The sequence below is a fragment of the Hemicordylus capensis genome, chromosome 4, assembly GCF_027244095.1.
Source record: "Hemicordylus capensis ecotype Gifberg chromosome 4, rHemCap1.1.pri, whole genome shotgun sequence".
Taxonomy (NCBI): domain Eukaryota; kingdom Metazoa; phylum Chordata; class Lepidosauria; order Squamata; family Cordylidae; genus Hemicordylus; species Hemicordylus capensis.
The window spans coordinates 63,996,736-64,018,269 of record NC_069660.1 but is presented as its reverse complement, the minus strand read 5'-3'; the positions used below and the strand labels follow the sequence as shown (position 1 = coordinate 64,018,269).

Genomic DNA, 21,534 nt, shown 5'->3' with positions numbered 1-21,534 from the left:
CACATAACACTAGAACCAGGCGTCATCCCATGAAATTGATTGTCAGGAAATTTAGGACCAACAAACAGAAGTACTTTTTCACACAATGCATAATCAGCTTGTGGTGATGTGGTGACAGCCAACAACCTGGATGGCTTTAAGAGTGGTTGGGATAACATCATGGAGGAGAGGTGTATCAACAGCTACTAGTCGGAGGGCTATAGGCCACCTCCAGCCGCAAAGGCAGGATGCCTCTGAGTACCAGTTGCAGGGGAGTAACAGCAGGAGGGAGGGCATGCCCTCAACTCCTGCCTCTAGGCATCCAGTGGCATCTGGTAGATCATTGTGTGAAACAGGATCCTGGACTAGATAGGCCTTGGGCCTGATCCAGCAGGATTGTTTTTATGTTCTTATTTTAAGCAACATCAGAGGCAATATGGAGCAATGAAGGACACCATACAAAAAGTTCAGATTTTGAAGAACAGTCTCCAAGATAGACCATCTGGAATCTGCCTGTGAGGTAGGAGCATAACCACTGCAAAGCAGTGCTTCCCACTCCAGTCCCCTCAGACATTCCAGAAGGATACTACATTCAATAGTATTGAAAGGCACCGAGAGATCAAAAAAGGATCAACAGAGTCACACTCCCTCTGTTAATTCCCAGTTGAAGATCATCCATCAGTCCGAACAAGGCAGTCTCCAGCCCATAACCAGCCCAAAAGTCAGTTTGAAATGGATCTAGATCAGTGTTTCTCAACCACCAGTCCATGGACCAGTGCTGCTCCACGAGGCGTTGGTTCCAGTCCATGAGGCATCACTAATAAAAATCAACCCCTCAAAAAACAATTTCGGCCAGCAGGGGCTGGCAGGAACTCTCTGGAGCTCATTTCCAGGTAGCCTTCGCTGCTGGATAACATTCATTTCGTTTCCTCAAAATGAACATTATCCAGCAGCGAGGGCTGCCTAGAAATGAGTTCCGGAGAGCTGCTCGAAATTGGTTTTTGGGGGGTGCCTGGGGGTTGGGTTGGGGGTGGGGGTGGTGTTGAGCCCCTTACTAATTGCTGGTCTGGAAAACTATGCACCAATAATGTACCGGTCCATTACTCCAAAAACATTGAGAAACACTGGTCTAGATGATCAGTATCCTCCAAGACCACCTGGATCTAGGGGGCCACCACTTTCTCAGTCACCTTGCCCAGCCATGGAAAGAGATAGGCCTGTAATTGCTTAACTCTGAGGGATTCAAGGCAGGCTTCTTCAGAAGCGATTTGAGTTGAGTGTTTCTCCACTTGTGCTCTAGTCGTCTACCTCGCTGCTTCAATCCCCGTAGTTCTTCCATATACCAAGGGGCCAGTTTCGAAGCATGTCAGAGAGGATGCTTAGGAGTAATCATATCCACTGCCCTGGTGAGTTGATTATTCCAATTCTCCACCAGAGTGTTGGCAGGGTCACCAGCAGAGCCAGCACTAAATCCCTCCAAGGCTTCCTGGAATCCTATGGGATCCAGTAACCTTCTTGGGCGGACCATCCTAATGGGCCCTCCGCCCTTGCAGAGGTGGGATGTAGTCGTGAGTCCAACCACCAGATGGTGGTCCATCCAAGACAATGAGGAAATCAGCAGAATTCCCACTCATGGAACACCACCTTTTTCAGAGTGAAAGACCAGATCAAGCGTGTGGCTAGCAATGTGCATTGGTCCCAAGACTACTTGAGATAGGCCTATAGTTGTCATGGCTGTTATTAACTCCTGAGCTGTCCTGGACAAATTGGTCCCAAAGAGAACATCGAAGTCTCTGAACACCACAAGCCTGGGAGACTGCAGCTCCCAGTCCAAGACCAAGTCTTGCAGCTCAGTTAGGGATTCCATTGGGCAGTGGGGTGATCAGTACACCAACAGAAGTTCCAGTCTATCCCTGGTCCCCAAACGTAAGTACACACATTCAATATGGTCAGACACTTCGACAGAGATCCTCACAAGGGAGATGTTGTTCTTATAGACCACAGCCACTCCCTGATCCCCACCCAGAGAGGAGAGCTGGTCTTGTGGTAGCAAGCATGACTTAGCTAAGCAGGGTCTACCCTGGTTGTATATGAATGGGAGACTAGAAGTGTGAGTACTGTAAGATGTTCCGCTCAGGGGATGGAGCCACTCTGGGAAGAGCAGAAGGTTCCAAGTTCCCTCCCTGGCTTCTCCAAGATAGGGCTGAGAGACATTCCTGCCTGCAACCGTGGCAAAGCTGCTGCCAGTTTGTGTAGACAATACTGAGCTAGATAGACCAATGGTCTGACTCAGTATATGGCAGTTTCCTATGTTCCTATGTCCCAATGTTCCATGTCCCGCACTCCTGCTCCTCAATCGAATACCCTAGAGGGAGAAGCCGGGACCAGACTTGGCCACCAGCCTTTCCCAACCAAGTCTCTGTAATACATACCAGATCAGCCCCTTCATCCAGAATCAGATCCTGGATGATTTCAGGTTTATCCTGGGCCAACCTGGTATTACAAAGGAGCAAGTTGAGGCTCTGTGGATGGTTGGCACTGCTTTCCAAGGTCAAAGAGCTGACAGGTCAGCCAGAAGGGGAAACAGCAATTAAGTTTCCAATCTCCCTTCCCCTGCAATGGCCTGCTGCCCTGTCAACAATGAGACAGGCTTGGTTGTCATGCACGTGGGACAGGGCCTTCTCTGTTGTGCCCCCAGGCTTTGGAATGCTCTCCCAGTGGCCATTCCCTCCTCGGACTCCATCACAGTTTTTAGAAAGCTGGTTAAATCTTGGCTTTTTATCCAAGCCTTTACATGATTGTTTTATTGCTGCTTCTGTGTGTTTTTATCCATGTATAGTTTTTTGTGTTTTGTTGTGCTCCTCCTCTGCTTGCATTCAGTTAAGACCTGTTTGTTCTGGCTTGCTCTGTCTTTGATGCTTGCTTTTCTTTTCTTTTCTTTTTTTAATGACGGATTGCTACTCTTACCTGTTCTTTTGTAATGATGCTGTAATGGTGATTTTTTAATTGATCTTATATATGTTTTATGACTGTTTGAATAAGGGTGGAAGCCACTGTTAAATTCTGTCCAGTAATCATTTGTATTTAGTTGTTTGGACATTTGTCCCAGTGAGGATCCTGAAGAGAGTGTGAGGGAGGAGTCAGAAAGGAAAAGGGAGAGAAACGAGGAAGAGAAAATGGAGTTGTTGCTTAATATAACCCTTTAGTTAAATCTACATAAAATTTCTTTTTGAGTATGAAGGAAGCAGCTATAAAACACCCCCTTGAGTATTTACATGGGAAAGCAGGGTGTAAATGTACTGAAATTAATTAAATCCAAGCAAACACATAACCCTTCTTGCCAACCATTGTTATCTCTGTGGTATGTTTGTGTTAGCCAACGTGTTGATTAACATAACCGAGATTGAACTAGAAGATATTTCAGCATTTGAAAACTCAGATTATAGGAGATAGCTCTTTCCACAGTCCATAAAATCTAATCTTAATCAACATGCAAACCAATACTAAAAGCCTTAAATTGCTTATCTTAGCTTGCAGAGGAGCTAAACCTTTTGCCAGCACCTCAGTTCATACAAAGTTTATCTGTCTTGCCTTGTCATAAATTAGTTCAAAGAACCTCAAAGAAGAATAAAAAGGAGTATTAGCAACCCTTGTAATGAAGCCTACCAAGAGGAAATTAAATTACACGGAAGTAGATAAGATTTAAAAGGGTAACATTGTAAATCAATTCATTATAGTCGCATTATATCTCCTAAAATGATATCATTGATAGATTTGCCTAAAGATAAGAGTATTTGATGGTGTTAGTGAAATACTCTAGCAAACAATGCTCTAACCCAGGTTACACTGAAATTAATAAGGGTGGCAAAAGAAGACTTGTTCAAAACAGTGGACACCATGGGATGTACTTATCTTATAAAGCAATGTTGCGCGTTATGCATCATACAGACCTGGAAAAACCTGAACCCTTTGAAGTCAAAATTTTTCTGTTTCCCATTGGCATCCCCTTAAGCATGGATAATATTTTTGGAATGCTTCAAAAGGGATGTTAGGATCAACATGCAAATTTTATTATCTGTTTTTCTGAATTTGAACTCCTTCGTTGAAACTGAATTTTATTCTTTAGAACCAGTTTCTGCATAAAGGACATGTGTTTTTTGGGGGGTGGGGTTTTTTTTGGGGGGGGGGAATGCATTCTGCAGCAAGATTATGACAAAATTAAATTTGCTATGTTTCATTTCCCATAATAAGTTTGTACAAATCAAGACCATGAGGCATGATTTAATGGAAAAGTAGAAGTAGTATACTCAACCTCATAGGCTGCTTTCGTAAGCTCAGAATATGCATGTGTATATGTTTACATGGACATTATTAGAAAACTTTACCTCATTATAATGGTATAATTCCTTGAATTTGGCCTCTCCAAGTACCACAACCATACAGACAAAGCTTTTACATTTTTCCAGATTTTTTTTTTTAAATAGCAACCCAGATCTCCTTGTCAAAGCTTCTGACCTCAGCATGCACAGTAAAACAAGCTCTTGAACATTTCTTCGTGGTAATTTGTCTTGGTCCTTTTCCTAAACTCTCATTTATAGTCTGCACACTTTATACTAGAGGTATCAAATTGTTCTGCACTTAGAGCCAAAATGGTGCCTAACAATGCAGATGGACAATGACATATCACTCCTGGGTGGTATTCATCTGAATATGCAAAGTAATTTTCTGCACAGCATGTTTTCATTAGCTTTGGAAACTTTGTGTGAATTTATTAGCACAAAGAGTTTGCATGTCAAAGCCAAATGGATACAAAAAGCAAGAAACAACTGATATCTAGGGGAGCCAACACATGGATGAGTCTGTACTGTATTAAAAACACCCTGGTTCATATCAACTAGCTGTTGGAGAGGGAAGAGGAAAAAGACAATATTTTGCCAATTTTGATTTGCATTCTACAAATTACAGAGTACTGGCCTCCTTGGCTTTCCAAAGACAAACAATTAAGTCACAGGACTGTTTGTTCCAAATCAAATCAAATCAAATCAAATCAAATCGCCCCTAACATAAAAAACATCATAAATATGATTTGTCCTTACACAGTCAAAAGGAAGTCCTACATCATTACCTAACCTAACCTACCTAACTCAGATATATCTCTCAATAAAAAAAATGGAAAGGCTTAGCCTTTATTGTGTGACGCTGTGAACCTAACAAAAGGAAGTTTGTGTATTTAGTTTTCTCTAAATAATAAATTGTGCATCCATAATTGTTCATATTCTCTGATGGGCTAAACTGATTTTAAAAAACCTCTTTATTGCAATATGAATAATAAACATTGTTGAAAGGCTATTATGTGAGCTGAATACAGAATAGTGCTCTTCAGATGTTATAAATCCTAACCGTGAGTGCCACTCGTGAGAGGGAAAGCAGGGAGGAAGTCTCACCCTGCCACTTCACTAACCCGCCCCCCTGACGACCACACTTACATCACTGTTTGTCTGAATGGGGTGGCCCAATAAGAATGATGGCCAGCACTCCATCATTCCATCCATCATGATGGCCACCTTGATCGATCAAGGTTGTAGCTCATGGGATTGTCAGCGCCAAAAGTATGATCATCAGGCATGGAAGGGGGGAGTGTTAGTGGGGCATGGGACTTCCTCCCTGCTTTCCCCTCGCAAATGGCATTCATAGATAGGATTTATAAAGACTAAAGAAGGCATCCTTTCATGATAGTCTTCCTGGATAGTATGCAATAGATTGGTGCTCCTGAGTGGTACTGACCTATCCTTTAGGGTTATTGCAAAAACTGCTGAAATAATATAAGTGCAGCACTTTGAAAACTAAAAAGTGGCAAATATTTGCAAAGAACGATGGTTAATAAGCTGATTCACTTTATTTATTTATTTTTACTATGTAGAGTGCCAAGTAGTGCTGGTGCTTTGACAATCTCCAGGCAGTCTTGGAGGAAACTGGTTATCTAGACTCATTTCAAACCGGCTTTCGGGCGGTCTATGGGGTGGAGACTAGACTTGTGCATTTCAATTCGGGTACAAAATGTTTTGTGCCCGAAAATGGCAATTTCGGAGGTTTTGTAACCAAAACAAAATCAAGAATTAAAAAACAGAGATTTTTGTTTACAAATCGAAATGACTGTGTTTTGGACAGAATGCTTTGTTCTTCAGAAAAGCATTGCAATTAAAATTGACTTCTCTGACTCTCTCCACTCCAGCTGAGGCACTGAGTGATTAGCAGAACATAAGATATGCAAAAAGCTGTTGAGCATGTGTTAAGTAATTTGTTTGTTATTTCTCTGTGTAAACCGCCCTGAGCCATTTTTGGAAGGGCTGTATAGAAATCGAATAAACAAACAACAAAAAACAAGAAGTATGTGTTGTATTCAGTGTGATTGAAATGCAAACTGACCTTGCAAAGGGATTTGGAAGACAGCATTTTGAGACAGAAATACCCAAATATCTTTTGGGAGCTCAATGCAATTCCAAAGCTCTTGCTAAAAGCCATGGTATAAATTGTGTGGAGAAGCTTTTCGAGAAGCTGGTTAGGAAAGTTCTGAAATTACACAGGTTTTTCTTTCCAAAGGTTTAGAAAGAATCTCTTGACTTGTTCAGGGGTCTTTTGAAGAGCTATTTTGTTTTTCTCCTGATTTTTATGAGTTATAGTGGTGTCTAAGTTTTGTTGCCCAAGTTGAGCAGTCTAATGTAATTTAGGACACAATGTAATTTGGTGGGAAATGATGTCTAAGCCAGTGGTTCACAACTTTTGCCATTGCAGGGACAGGTCATCCACATGGGACTACAGGAGACAAAAGGAGTGGGATGGGGAATACCCCTGTCAATCTATTGACACCCCCAGGAATCTTAGTTGCTTCTCTCTTTCTTGTAACCATGATCCATGGTTGCACTTTTTAAAATGCAGTGATGATAAATCTCAACAATTCTGAACAGTAGGCTGATTTGTTTGGGCTATGGCTCACTCCACTTCAGTTAAATGAACATTTGAAGCTGTTTCATAGTACCAAGGCAGTTTTATTTTATTTTTATTTATTTTTTTACATTTTATATCCCACTCTTCCTCCAAGGAGCCCAGAGCAGTGTACTACATACTTAGGTTTCTCCTCACAACAACCCTGTGAAGTAGGTTAGGCTGAGAGAAGTGACTGGCCCAGAGTAACCCAGCTAGTATCATGGCTGAATGGGGATTTGAACTCAGGTCTCTCCGGTCCTAGTCCAGCACTCTAAACACTACACTACACTGGCTCATTGGTCTATCTTGCTATCTCAAATGACCTGTGGTCACTGTTCCATGGTGAGGGAGTGTTTTTATTGAAAGATTGCTTGAATCCACAAATGTGTTGTGCTGCTGTGCTAGTGTCACAGGGACAGGCTCCTAACCGCTGCAAAACTCTCAAATAACTGTGCCAAAAAATTAAGTGTCGTTGTTGTTCATCATTCTCGCCACTCTTTCAACTTGTTTATGTGGGGCTTCAGGGGCAAAACAGTTGGTTGGGTGGCAGTGCCCCAAGGGTGGTGCTTCATATTGTCTCTTATGTTGTTTAACATCTACATGAAACCGCTGGGAGAGATCATCAGGAGATTTGGTGCAGGGTGTTATCAGTATGCTGATGACACTCAAATTTACTTCTCCATGTCAACCTCATTAAGAGAAGGCATAACCTCCCTAAATGCCTGCCTGGAGGCAGTAATGGGCTGGATGAGGGATAACAAATTGAGACTCAATCCAGATAAGACGAAGGTACTTATTGTGTGGAGTCGGAACTTGGGAGACAATTTTGATCTGCTGGTTCTGGATGTGGGCACGGTCCCCTGGAAAGAACATGTATGCAGTCTGGGGGTGCTTCTGGATCTGAACCTCTCTCTGATATCCCATGTTGAGGCAGTGGCCAGAGGTGCTTTTTATCAGTTTCAGCTGATACACCAGCTGTGTCTCTTTCTTGAGATGAACGACCTCAAAACGATGGTACATATGCTGGTAACCTCTAGGCTGGATTACTGCAATGCACTCTATGTAGGGTTGCCTTTGTATGTAGTCCGGAAACTGCATTTGGTACAGTATGCAGCAGCCAGGTTGGTCTCTGTGTCATCTAGGAGACACCACGTCGCTCCTGTGTTGAAATAATTACACTGGCTGCTGATACATTTCCAGGCAAAATACAAGGTGCTGGTTATTACCTATAAAGCCCTAAACAGCTTAGGCCCTGGGTATTTAAGAGAACGTCGTCTTCACCATGAGCCCCATCGCCTGTTAAGATCATCTAGAGCAGTGTTTCTCAAACTTTTTGGAGTCAAGGACCGCTAAATTCTTCGTGCAGAGTTTCAAGGACCGCTACATTCTTCATGCGCAGTTTCCCGGACCAGCAGTTAGTAAAGGGGTTTCAAGTCTGTCTATCTGTCTATCTATCTATCTATCATACTTCTATACTGCCCAAAACTTGCATCTCTGGGCAGTTTAGAATGAAAATAATATAAGCATTGAAATAATTAAATTTGGAATCTTTTGCAAACATGGAATATTAGGGGTTCTTAACCTTGGGTCCCTCAGTTAAACTCCCATAACCCCCAACAACAATGGCATTTGGCCATTATGGCTGGGGATTATGGGAGTAGAAGTCCACCAATGTCTGGGTACCCAAGGTTGAGAACTCCTGAATTTAAAAGCCTGGGTGAACAAATTTGTCTCCAGTATGTCTGGAGTGGAGGTGCTTGTGATTACTCAATGGAGAGGGGATGTTGGGCCATTAGAAAAATTCAAAAGCTACATGGGGCCAATGAAAACAACATACAAGCAAGCCCCACTGATGCAAGAGGGAAACAGCATTCCCTCTCAAGGCGCCTCAACCACAACAGGCAGCTGGGTTTCAATCAACCAACCTTTGGCTGCAAACAATGAGCATGCAAGAACCAGTAGCCCTTGAAGTGGCGCCCACTGCCATACTTTTTCCTCCATGCCCCCGCACCGCATACAGTTTGAAGCTGTAAAGATAGGGAATAAGATAGCTGTAGGAAGATCTCAGCAGCACGTGGAGGCAAGGCACAAGAAGGGCCCCATGCCTCTGTGATACTCTTCCTCTTCCATGCCATGTGCAAAATTGAGGAAGTGAGTGCCTTGATTTCAGTTGGGGGGGGGGTTGACTCCCAGTCAGGGACCGGCACTCAACCCTTCGGGGACCGGCAGCGGTCCAGGGACCGGTGGTTGAGAAACACTGATCTAGAGAGGTTCGCCTGCAGTTGCTGCCAACTCGTTTGGCGGCTACTTGGTAACGGGCCTTCTCTAGTGCTGCCCCTGGACTTTGGAATGTGCTCCCTGTTGAGATAAGAGCCTCCCCATCTCTTGCAACTTTTAAAGAGGTGCTGAAGACACATTTATTCAACCAGGTTTTTAATTAGATTTATGGTTTAAATTTTAATGTTGGTCTTAAATGATTTCAATGGTATTGTTTTTAATGTTTAAATGATTTTAATTGTTTGATTTAGTTTTGATTTTAACTGTTAAATTGATTTTAATTGTTTTTATTTGTTGTAAACTGCCCTGAGCCATTTTGGAGGGGTGGTATATAAATCAGATAGATGGATGGATGGATGGATGGATGGATGGATAGATCTGTAAGCCTGATTCAACCTTGTTTATTGTAGATAAATAATTGTTGCTGTATTGGCTACTACACTTCAGGATTTGTCCTTTGTTCTCTTTTGAGTGTGGCTCTGAGGTTTTTTTTAATCAAAGTTATACCTATTTATGAGACACTCTCCATTATGAGCCCCGCAGCCCATTGAGATCATCTGGGGAGGTCCATCTACAGCTGCCATCAGCTCGTCTACTGGCTTCTCAGGGATGGGCCTTCTCCATTGCCACTCCAAGGCTTTGGAATGCACTCCCTGTTGAAATAAAAGCCTCCCCATCTCTGACAGCTTTTTAAAGGGCTGTTAAGAGATATTTATTCACCCAGGCTTTTATAGAATCTTTCATTGTTTTAAATTGTTTTAATGTGTTAACTATCTATCTATCTATCTATCTATCTATCTATCTATCTATCTATCTATCTGATTTGTACACCACCCCAAACTTTCATCTCTGGATGGAATACAGTGACATAAAACAGGTTGATGTGCAAACATTGACCTGTTTGCACATCAGGTTGACATGCAAACACCATCCCATCCGGTCCGACCCAGACCAACCCCCTCCCCAGGCCATTCGGGGGGTTCGTGGGTCAATTTAAAAAATGACCCAGGCCATGCAGACCCATTGCACATGCTCAGTAGCCTCCAAAATGGCCACTGTGAGGGGGAAAGTCTTGAAAAGGGCCAAAGAATGCCCAAACCAGGTGATTTTTGGCACGAGGAAGACCGGTGGGGGAAGGGCGACCTCTGCAGATCCCCTCCATGGCCTTGGAGAAGCCCCCCAGAGAGAGTAAGTACTAAGAAATTTTTTAAACAAAATTGACTAGCGAACCCCCTGCATTGAAAAAAGCTGGGGGGGGGGAGTTCGATGGGGGGGGGGCAAAATCAAATTGGCCCAGTCCCGTCTGGGTACTGTTCGGACTTGTTCCGAACTGGGCCAGCTGGTTTTGTGCACTTCCCTAATATGTACCACCATTCTAAGGTCATTCATCTCAAGAAATGGATGCAGCTGGCATATCAGCCAAAGGCATATCAGCCAAAGCTGAAAAAAAGCACCTCTGGCCACTACCTCAACCTGAGGTACCAGGGAGAAGTGTGGATCCAGAAGCACTCCCAGACTGTCTACCAGTTCCTTTTGGGGAAGTGTGAACCCGTCTAGAACAGGCAGATCAAAATCATCTCCTGAGTTCTGACCCTGCAAAAGAAGTACCTCCATCTTATCTGGATTCAGTCTCAACTTATTATCCCTCAGACAACCCATTTCTGCCTCCAGGCAGGCATTTTGAAAGGTTATGTCTTATCCTGATGATGTTGACATAGAGAAATAGATCTGGGTATAATCAGCATACTGATAACACCCCACACCAAATCTCCTGGTGCTCTCACCCAGCGGCTTCATGTAGATGTTAAAAAGCATCGGAGACAGTATGAAGCCCTGAGGGATGCCGTACATAACCTCACATTTAACATACAAATATGCTAAATAAATAAATAGATAGATAAATAAATGTATATAGCACAATTATGACAGTATTATTATCACTTCACATCACAGCAGGCATGTAGAAACACACTCCTGTGCGAAAGAGAAGGGAAATAAACAAATAAGGTGAACCACAGACATCCCTATGTATTGCTGCTCCATCAGCTGGAACTGGCTTCCTTCTTGATCTCATGCAAGCTATTTAGGATGGTTTGTGTGAGAGTTAGCTCTTTAAATATCTCTCACAGGATATTCCCTCCACCTCGTATATTTAAAGAGAGAGAGTGGTGGTCAGTGTTCCCTCTAAGGCATGCACGTGTGTGCACGATCACATGGTTTTTAATGTCTGCATTTAATTTTAGATCCCGCTCAGGCTGAATCAGGAAGGCCTCACTCTGAATGCATGTGCGCACACACTACCTTGATACTGCCGCCCGGAACAAAACTCATTCCACAAATAGATGAAAAAAATTAGAATACTGGTGCCCCACACCCCACACATTACAGCTATCTTTTGTTTAAGGCCTGAAAGAGAGGTGAGAAGTAAAATTAATGGAACTGTATAGAACCATATATCAGGACGAAGAGAGTAAAAGAGAATAATATGTTTGTGAATAAAAAAGAATCTTTTTTTAAACTTTTAGTTTTCCTTCCTTCTTTGCTCAAACCCTTTGTGTCTTTTGGGACAATAATGTGCCCCTGATGAAATTGTGGTAATCTGACCAGAGTTCATAGGATAGGATGTGGAACATATCCATGTATTTACAGATAAAAAAATCAAGGCACACTGTAGTGTTAAACCTGCTGTGAAGATGTGTATATGTGAACTTGCTTTAATGTTTCATGTCATTAAAAAGCAATCAAAACAGGATTGTATCCAAGTTTCAGATTCTAGGTTTTGTTGAAATTCTGACTAGAATAAGCCAAGATTGTTTGGTTCAGGTATAATGAGAGATCCTGACTAGTTCTAAGCCAAGATTAGAAGTAGAATCCTTCCTCCATTTGCACCAAAAGGGAGGGAGGAGTGCGTGCAGCCAAGGCTAGGGGATGTTGTGTAAAGTCAGGATTCATTTCTGGCAAGCTCCATGTGATGTCTGAACTGGGCCATTCTTTGAATTTGTGTCTCTTCATATTTTCCCAAGGGTTCACCAGCATTAAAAAGCAATTGAGAAGGAGACCTTAAACCCTGATCTTCTAAACTCTATATGCCTATATATCATTTCCCGATTATAACTGAGTACTATATCAATAGAGTGAGACTGAAGTTGCAAGTGTGAGGCAATTGTGAGAACATTAATAAACACACACACAAACTTGTATTGCCAAAACAATACCACATTGATACCACAGCATATTGGCAATGATGAAGCTCAAATCCAGCATTTCATGTCCTGGACAAAATGGGTAATGGAGTAATGGAGACTGAGAGGCCAGGAATATTATATTCACTATTTACATTTTATTCTGCCAGAAGTTTTAATGAGCACCACCTTTGGGGACTCTGTACTGCATTACTCATGAACCTCTAGTTTTGCTCCTCTCCAGCCATGTGGCAGCAATTCAAATGGGTGGAGTCCCCTTCCCTCTGGAGTATCTGATAAAGTTGTACCCCTTCCCCCTCCTGGACCCATTTTCCTTTTCCACATGGCAGACAGGATATGGGTGTGGAGGTCTGTAGTCACGAATGATGACAAGAAGACCGAGAAGAGAATGTGGGGAGGAGAAAGGATGACAGTTTCAGCCATTACATCACCCTGTTAAGCAGCAAGCACACTCATCTCATGAACACTCAAGCTTGCTCAGATACAACTAATAAAGCCAGGGAGTTTTGCTTTGGCATAGAGCCTGCAACACCAGTGGTTTATCTTTCAGCCAAAGGATTACATATGATATGAATATTTGGGTTTTGTAATCTTTGCAAATGTTGAAACTTGATTCTAAAATAAGATGAATGTGATTGATTGGATGATATTAGGATGTCAAAATCCCAAATCCAATGTGTACACATTTCAAAGAAAAATAATGCTTAAATGGCAGAATTAAATTTAGCATCCTTTTAAAATAATGTTTAGGGAATTTCTGATTCAGGTTGTTTGTATATTCTACTGATCATACTGAAGCTTTAAAAAACCAACACTTCCCTCAGGCTGTCATCATGGATGAGGCCTAAGTCCATGCCAGAAATATATCAAGATCTAGAGAGGCACAATTAGCCTACATATAAGCACAATTTTCTAAATAATTAATTCAATTTGCTATGATTTTCACAGAAATGGTGAAATGACATTTAATTTACATGACATTTAATGAACCCATTACACATTTTCTATATTATTTTTCAAAAGATCTTCCCCACAAATTTGAATATGTGTGGTGCCAGCCTTTGAAAAATCTGGACTGAAATCCTCAACATTCTACTTACTTTATTATACCCACTTTAAAGAGACACATTTCCTACACAGAAAATACTTTTCTATTTAAAACACACATACACTATACATAGGCATGCATGAGATTATCACACAAGAGTCTACACACAGTGTTGTGTGCTTTTTCCTGCATAGACCTTTCCATGTAGTCACATTTGGCCACTCCTCAGGAACTCCCATCCCCCAAAGATGCCCACACGGCTCCGTAACCTTTCCACTCTCTAATGACATGGAGATACTTTTATTCCTAAGTGTTCAGTTGATGATAAAAAAATTTGCTCACTCTGGGGTTTTGTGTGTGTGTGTGTGGTTTTCCACTGTGCTGTTTTGTCCTGTTTTCATGTTTTTGCATTGTTTTAATTGATGTTACACTCGTTAATTGCATTGAGTGGTTTCATTGTGGAAAAGCAGTCTATAAATGGTGGCTTAGATACTGTGCAGTGCTCTGCTCTTCCATCAGCAGGGCTTGTGCACTGGCTCCGTAAGTGTGTTTGGGGAATCCATCAAAGCTCCTTGCAAACACACAGAGCCTATGTGACTCTTAAGAACTGCATCTGGGCTAAAGGACTAGGGTTGTGCGTTTTGGTTTTTTTCCTGTTTTGTTTTTGGCCCGAATCACCCCCATTTTGTTCTTTGTTCAAAATCAGCCAATCCGAAACACCCCAATTTTGTTCTTTGTTCAAAATTACAAAATCCAAATCCGAAACGTTTTGAATTTTAAAAAATGGACTCAGGGGAAAACTAGTGGGTAGGAGTGGTAGTGCCCAATGGGTGGAAACTACCACCCAAATTTCAGAGGAATTGGGCAAAGGGCTGATTTTTGGTGAATTTTTGAAGTATAGGATTTCTCCCATAGGGAAGAATGGAAGTTTCAGCAAAAGTATAGCTTCATGTTGGGGGGGAAAGGGGTGGCCCAGAAGAGTAGGGTGGGTGGCAGTACCCAGTGGGGGCAAGGAAGCTGACAGAATTATTTCAAAGGAATTGGGCAGAGGGCTGATTTTTAAAGATGTAATGGAGTTTGTGCGTCTGTAAAGTTATTCCCCATAGGGAATGATGGACCTCCATAATTCCTGCCCCATAACTGCACTTGGGGGGCACCAGGGTGGCCCAGAGCGAGTGGTGGTGTAGAGCACATAGGGTGCCAACCATGGGGTACTGGGTTCTGTTGTATCTGAGATGTTTTGAGTGTAGATTCAGATTCTCTGGTAGCATATGAGAGTGGATTCATGGTTTGTCATTTAAAATCTCATATGCTACCAGAGAATTTACACTCAGAACACCTCAGAAACAACAGAACCCAGCACCCCATGGGTTAGCAACCCATGTGGGTGGTTGACACCCTATGTGCACTACACCACCACTCACTCCCGGCCTCCCCAGTGCCCCCCAGGTGGAGTTATGGGTCTGCCAAAACCTCCATTATTCCGGTGGGGGGGGGGGGCGGAACCTTAAAGAAGTGTAAACTTCAACAATTCCTAATAAATCAGCCCTTTGCCCTATTCCTTTGGAATCTGGGTTGTGGCAGGCACCCCTTGGGGCACTGCCACCCAACCCACTGTTTTGCCCCTCAGGCCCCCTTTCTGCTCCAAAGACATGTCAACTTCAGAAATCTGAACTTTTGTATGGTGTTCCCCAGGGCTCCATATTGTCTCCAATGTTGTTTAATATCTACATGGAAACCGCTGGGAGAGATCATCAGGAGATTTGGTGCAGGGTGCTACCAGTATGCTGATGACACCCTAATCTATTTCTCCATGTCAGCATCATTGGGAGAGGGCATAACCTCCCTAAATGCCTGCCTGGAGTCGGTGATGGGCTGGATGAGGGATAACAAACTAAGACTGAATCCAGCTAAGAGGGAGGTACTCATTGTGTGGGGTCGGAACTAGAGAGATGATTCTGGATGGGGTCACACTTGCCCAGAAGGAACAGATACGCAGTCTAGGGGTGCTTCTGAATCTGAGCCTCTCCTTGGTGTCCCAGGTTGAGGCGGTGGCCAGAAGTGCCTTCTATCAGCTTCGGCTGAAACGCCAGCTGCGTCCGTTTCTTGAGGTGAATGACCTCAAAACAGTGGTACATCTGCTGGTAACCTCCAGACTGGATTACTGTAATGTGCTCTATGTGGAGCTGCCCTTGTACGTAGTCCGGAAACTACAGCTGGTCCAGAATGCGGCAGCCAGGCTGGTCTCTGGGTCATCTCAGATAGACCATGCAACCCCTGTATTGAAGGAGCTACACTGGCTGCCGATATGTTTCCGGGCAAAATACAAGGTGCTGGTTATAACCTACAAAGCCCTAAACAGTTTGGGCGCTGGGTATTTAAGGGAACGCCTACTTCGGCATCGGCATGAACCCCACTGCCCACTACGATCTGCTGGAGAGGTCTATCTGCAGCTGCCACCGGCTCGTCTGGTGGCCACTCAGGGACGGGCCTTCTCCGCTGCTGCCCCGAGGCTTTGGAATGTGCTCCCTAGCGAAATAAGAGCTTCCCCATCTCTGACAGCTTTTTAAAAGTCTTTAAAAACTCATTTCTTCACTGAAGTTTTTGATTAATGTTGTTTTAATGGTTTTAATGCTGTTTTAAAATATTATTTTAAATTTTTTAAATAGTTGTAATGTGCGTGTCCCCCCCACCCTTCCCATTTTTGTCTTAACAAATGTTTTACTTTGTTTTTATTCTGTTGTAAACCGCTTAGAGACGTAAGTTTTGGGCGGTATAAAAATGTTTTAATAAATTAAAAAATAAAAATAAATAAATAAAGATGTGTTTAACATAGCAAATCCTTAAGTAGCCATAGCAAACATGTTTCCAGTCACCAAATTCCAGTCTGAACTTTCTGCGTTCATTGATGCTGTACATGAGTTGAGAACATTCAACCTGGAATGTTGTGACAGGAAATGGACTTAAAAGGACTTGCTGGTGTGCCAGGAAAGTAACATATTTTTAGCCCCATGCATATTGTTTCATATCAAAATTGCAGAGTGTTGCCTGCAATGGCTCCATTCTATTTGGTAATATCCCTGACTATGGATTTTATATAATTTCCAAGAGAAAACACCCCATAAACACCAGGTGCCACTTCACATTTTGCCACTGCAGGAATATATAGAAGTGGCCCTGGTTATCTGTGTAGCACTTGTGGTTTCGCATATCCGCGGTCAGGCAATATACATTGTAGCTGACATTATCTGCAGTATGCAGTTTAACGTATCCATGGTTTTCAGCTGAGTAGTTCTGCCCTTACATAGTAGTGCTCTTGCTGCATGTTCTCATGAGTTGTGAGATAGGTTTGGAGGAGGACAGTGGTGTTCTTTGGTCTTCATATTTAGAGTTTTTTGTACTTCTGAAAGCCATTTTGGTTAGCATTTGGCAGCTTTGGATAGCTTTTGGTATCCTTAGGGAGCCACTGGGGGCCTTTAGGAGCTTTTTTTGAGACATACCTCTGGAGGTTCTTGGAGCCATTGTCTAAAGCCTCTCACAGCATTGTGCAAATTTATTAAAATATCACTTGTATACATTTAATTTTTAATAACTTTATTTTTAATTCAAAATTCAAATTAAAAATTAATTTTAATTTTGATAATTGCAGTACTGTATTTAATTTAAATTTAAATTTAAACTCAATTTAAATTAAAATTTGATTTTAATTATCCATTGAAAATTTATTCTCCTCTCACTCCTTGATTCTCACACACTCCTCTGTGTGCGTTTACTTGAAATGGGTTTAATTTTTGTACTGCCTATTTGGCCAACCTATCAACCAAACAGGCCTGGGGGCTTGTGCTGCTAAATGCTGGACTTAAACTGTGGGGTGAGGAAACTTTGTCATTACGCATTACTGGAGGAGCTGGTGGGCATCATTAGAGGAGCTAGGGAGTGGGAGAGCGGAAGATCTGAGAGGGCCAAGGTACGGTGCTGTGCTACATCTTTATTTCTGCTTTTACTCTGTCTTTTGATTTTTCAGTCATTTTCCTGGACTACGGAACCTACCCCCCCCCCCCAACAATTCGCAATGATTTAAAGTTTCATTATTAGCTGTTTTGTTATCCATGGTTGTAGGCCAGAATAGAACCCCTGCGGATAATGAGGGCCACCTGTATGTGTCAATTTTTGATATGTTAGTATACTTTTACTTCTTCAGAGAAACAGGTGGATGTAACCACAAGCTTTCTGCTCTGTCCCCAGCTGTATTTGTATCTTTCTCAGAGGCAGTAATAATGTACTAAGCTTTCCTAGGTGATGAAGATTTAGGCATGGGAATAAATCCCATGATAAAACAGCCAATGAAAACATTAAAGCAACCAATGGTTTCCTTTGCTTTTCATTGCTTTAACAGAAGGAGATTTGACATGTTTAAGCCCCAGGCAGGGTGATTACAAGGTTTGCTTACCAAACAGACCCTCCCCATGTGAGGACCAACTTTATTGATGAGGAATATCTAGCCAGCTTAGCTATGAAATTCAAGCATCTGAGTTCCACCACTGCTTTCGCTCTGACATAATGTTTCTCATGCACTCGTTTCTAGGCAATATGCCAAAGAAAGTATTATGAACATATTGGAGAAGAAGGAGCCAAGACATGCAGGTGTAAAACAACCTCCTTGAAAATGTTTGCCAGGTATAAACAGGAGCCAAAACAGAACCCCACATGCAACTTCTGAACGGTGTGAAAAGCACTTGTCAGAAAACCTCTCTAGCTTTGGCTCTAATCTTGTTCTAGTTACACTTAACAACTAGTGGCCCTGAAGCTCTTTCATATCTGCATCAGAAGATACATCTGGCCATTTCAGTGGGGCTTCAATGAGTATCACAATGTGGATGCAAACAGACACTCAGATACCCATGTGCATCCATATTAGCCATATACTTATAAGCCTATTTCCACATGTGCATTCCTCCTTGCTGGGCTGAAGCCTAAATCTGACTATTTGTATGTTAGAAAGTCAGCTATGGCACACCCCTGACACAAAAAAAGTGCATTTGAGTCTTTATGCGAACTTACATATGCATGGCAAAATACAGAAGAAAATTCAAATGTATTATATCGACAAAGTTGGTTTTATATTTGTACTATAGACCAATTTAAGCACAAAGTAATTTAAACTTCACAGGTGAAAATGTCCTTTGATCATATGCCTAGTAAAGTCACAACCTTACTGTCATGTCTTTTTCTTAATAGCCCCCCATATCTAGCACAAATGTACACAAGAGCTGATATCTAGACTAATGTGTGTGCCAAAAATTGTTCCCTGTGTACAAGAAGGGGGGCAATTTTCACTGATCTCACCTTCCCTCTGCAGCCTACTCTATCTCCTAAAAATATATATGTTCCTGAGGCTCCTGCAACCCTCAGAGACATTATTTCAGGGGGACATAGTGGGCTGCAGAGGGAAGCATTGATCAGTGAAAATTGTTCATTTTCAAAGCAGCTGAACATTCACAGTTCTTAATTCCCTGTTGCCCACGGGGAATGTTTTTTGGTACGCACAATGTTAGTCTGGATGCCACCAATATTTTTGGAACTAAATGCTTTTTGCATTAAAATAAACAAGTCAGTTTTCTTTTGATGACTACGGAAGTCATGCATGCATGTATTGCCTTGACAAACTATTCATAGGTTTATTTTCAAAGTGGCTGAACATTCATGGTTCTTAATTTTATGTGCAATGAGAATGTCATTTCCCATATTTGAAAAACCACAAACACGTTAGTTGATTGTTTGCAGACCAATGCACAGAGATGCATGGTTCAAGGTGATGCATTCAGTATTATATTTATTTATTTAATTGCAGCCTCACAAATTATGTCTGATTTTTTTTCCTCTTAAATAATGGACTATTTTGATTTCTCAACCAGAATGCATGCTGTTGCACAAGAGGGCAGCAATCTATATGTCCACAAAAGGGTCACACACAGCTGAAATACTCCTCAAGTGTTCCTTCCTATTTTCTTTCTGTAAGAATCAATCAATACTTTACATGACAGATGCATTTTGCCACTTATACATGTAAAGTATACAGGAAAAACATCAGCAATGTAGTGAACATACATCAGGAAGTCATGGCCTAGCCAACTGCAGGCTCCCAACATATGTCCTCTGCATGTTCATAAGTATTTGGAGATGTATCTTCCGTTCATGCCTATATGGGTGCCATGTTTGCCACTGAACTGCAAATTGGTCTCAGATCAATGGAGGTAATCTATAAAAAGGAAAAGCTTCAAAATAAATAAATAAACAGACCATGCCAGCTCTAGAACAGTGTAAACACGATCCTTTAGGGAGTAGTAAAAGTGCAATAAACATTAAAAGAGAGGAACACAAAACAAGGAATTGTTTGAGGGGATCTGCCATCTCACGGTCTAGTAACTAGAGAGAAATGCAAGTAATCTGGCTGCCTGACAAAAGTTTCAATATTGCTCTCACATAGTATACAACCTTCAACTTAAGAAAATATATGAAATACCAACACGTGTCTCCCTAATTATCACCAAATGTTTAAAAAATAGTTTTGATAAATTATTCTCTCAAAAAGAAAAAGAGAGAGAATATTGATTGTGTAAATGATCTACTGTAAGAAAAAACAATAAAATTACCCAAACTTGTCAGTTTTGTCTGTGTCCATATACGAGTGGTTTCCAAACAGCTGGTAGCACTGGTGACCCATTAGAGTTGCAAAGTTACCATTTGTAGAACCTTATTACATTGTGTTTATTTTCAAAGTTTGAATTTTATATTGAATTTATATTCTATATTTATATTGAATTATATATTTTTTCTTTGATAGAAAGAAAGAATGCATGACAGTCTGAGGGATGTTGCCAACAATCCTCAGTAATCTCTGGCATGGATAAAATGTGTGCATCCAATACTTCTGTACTCCACTCCGCATATGGGTGGTGATTCACATTTATGGCAACCTGCATAATACCTTTCTGTATGCCACTGATCTGGGGGGTTTCAGTTGTTTGCATCATTCCTTTACAAACTGTGCATTCGACATTCTGTTTTGATTATAAAACTGCTCTGAACTTCTAACTCTCTAACAAACATATTACAACACATACATTTTCCTCAGTATTCCAATAACTATGCAAAAGGCAGGAAGAGCCTTACTATTTAACTTTTTTCTATATGTGCATTACAGTTAATTATCAGTTTTCCATATGGAATACTCACCCAGCAGGCTCAAAGCACAGAATGTCCAGAAAAACACAGCTCTCCAGAAAAGCTGCTTCCCTGTAATTGCTTTAAAACTCCACAGTATCATCATTCCCAAAGTTGAACTGTTAAGCAGTGCCTACAAGTCAAGCCGAATGTTTTTCTGAGATCTTCGTGGGTTTTAGTTTCTTCTGCAGTGCTGCTGAGGCTTCAGTGTTCTTTCCTTTTAGCTCAAGCTGTTTGAGGTCAGTACATTGTGGGATGGGATTCCCTTCTAAAAGATCTGCTTGTAGCTCAAGACTGTGAGGTGGAGTTTTCTAAAGTCTGATCTCATAGTTTTATATAGCTCAGAACAGACTCCCGACATCACATTGTTAAAGTTTCCCCCTATAGGCCAGATTCAGACGTACACTATAACTGCAGTTAATTGTGACCAGTGTTACAGTTTCTTATTCCAACTCACGCTGCAGACGTACAGCCAATCATAGCCAACCTAACTGGAGTTGAAGGAGGGGAGCCCCTCCCTGCCCCTCGGTCTCCCAGCCCGATACCAGCCAGCTCTGCGGCCAGACTGTGGGCAAAGCATCACTGTGTAACCGGGGTGGCTGTGGTTGGCTACGATCTCTGGGGCAGTGGAGGTGGTGCTGAGTGCAGTTGTACATTTTAGGAGTGCTCCGTTCGCGCTAGGCAGGGGAAGAGCATTGAAAGGCCTTTAAATGCCCTGCAATGCCAGCACTGCTTCTGACAGCCTTGCCGCTGCCGCCACCACCCCAAGTGGCCCCACACCCCGAAAGCACTGTGCAAACTCAAATTTCCACAGGATTT

The 21,534-nt window shown here is 42.0% G+C and overlaps 1 protein-coding gene across 2 annotated transcripts in view; it reads right to left on the bottom strand.

Moving 5' to 3' along the window:
* The window catches only part of CD34 (CD34 molecule), a 64,116-nt gene extending 43,094 nt beyond the window's left edge, over positions 1–21,022 (bottom strand). Inside the window, exon 1 of one of the 2 annotated variants that reach the window (XM_053249386.1) lies at positions 20,728–21,022. In XM_053249386.1, coding sequence (XP_053105361.1) covers positions 20,728–20,821 — 94 coding nt within the window. In that variant the 5' untranslated portion in view covers positions 20,822–21,022. The remainder of the gene's footprint in view (positions 1–20,727) is intronic. The other variant, XM_053249385.1, reaches the window with a different exon arrangement.
* Between the last annotated feature and the right edge of the window lie 512 nt (positions 21,023–21,534).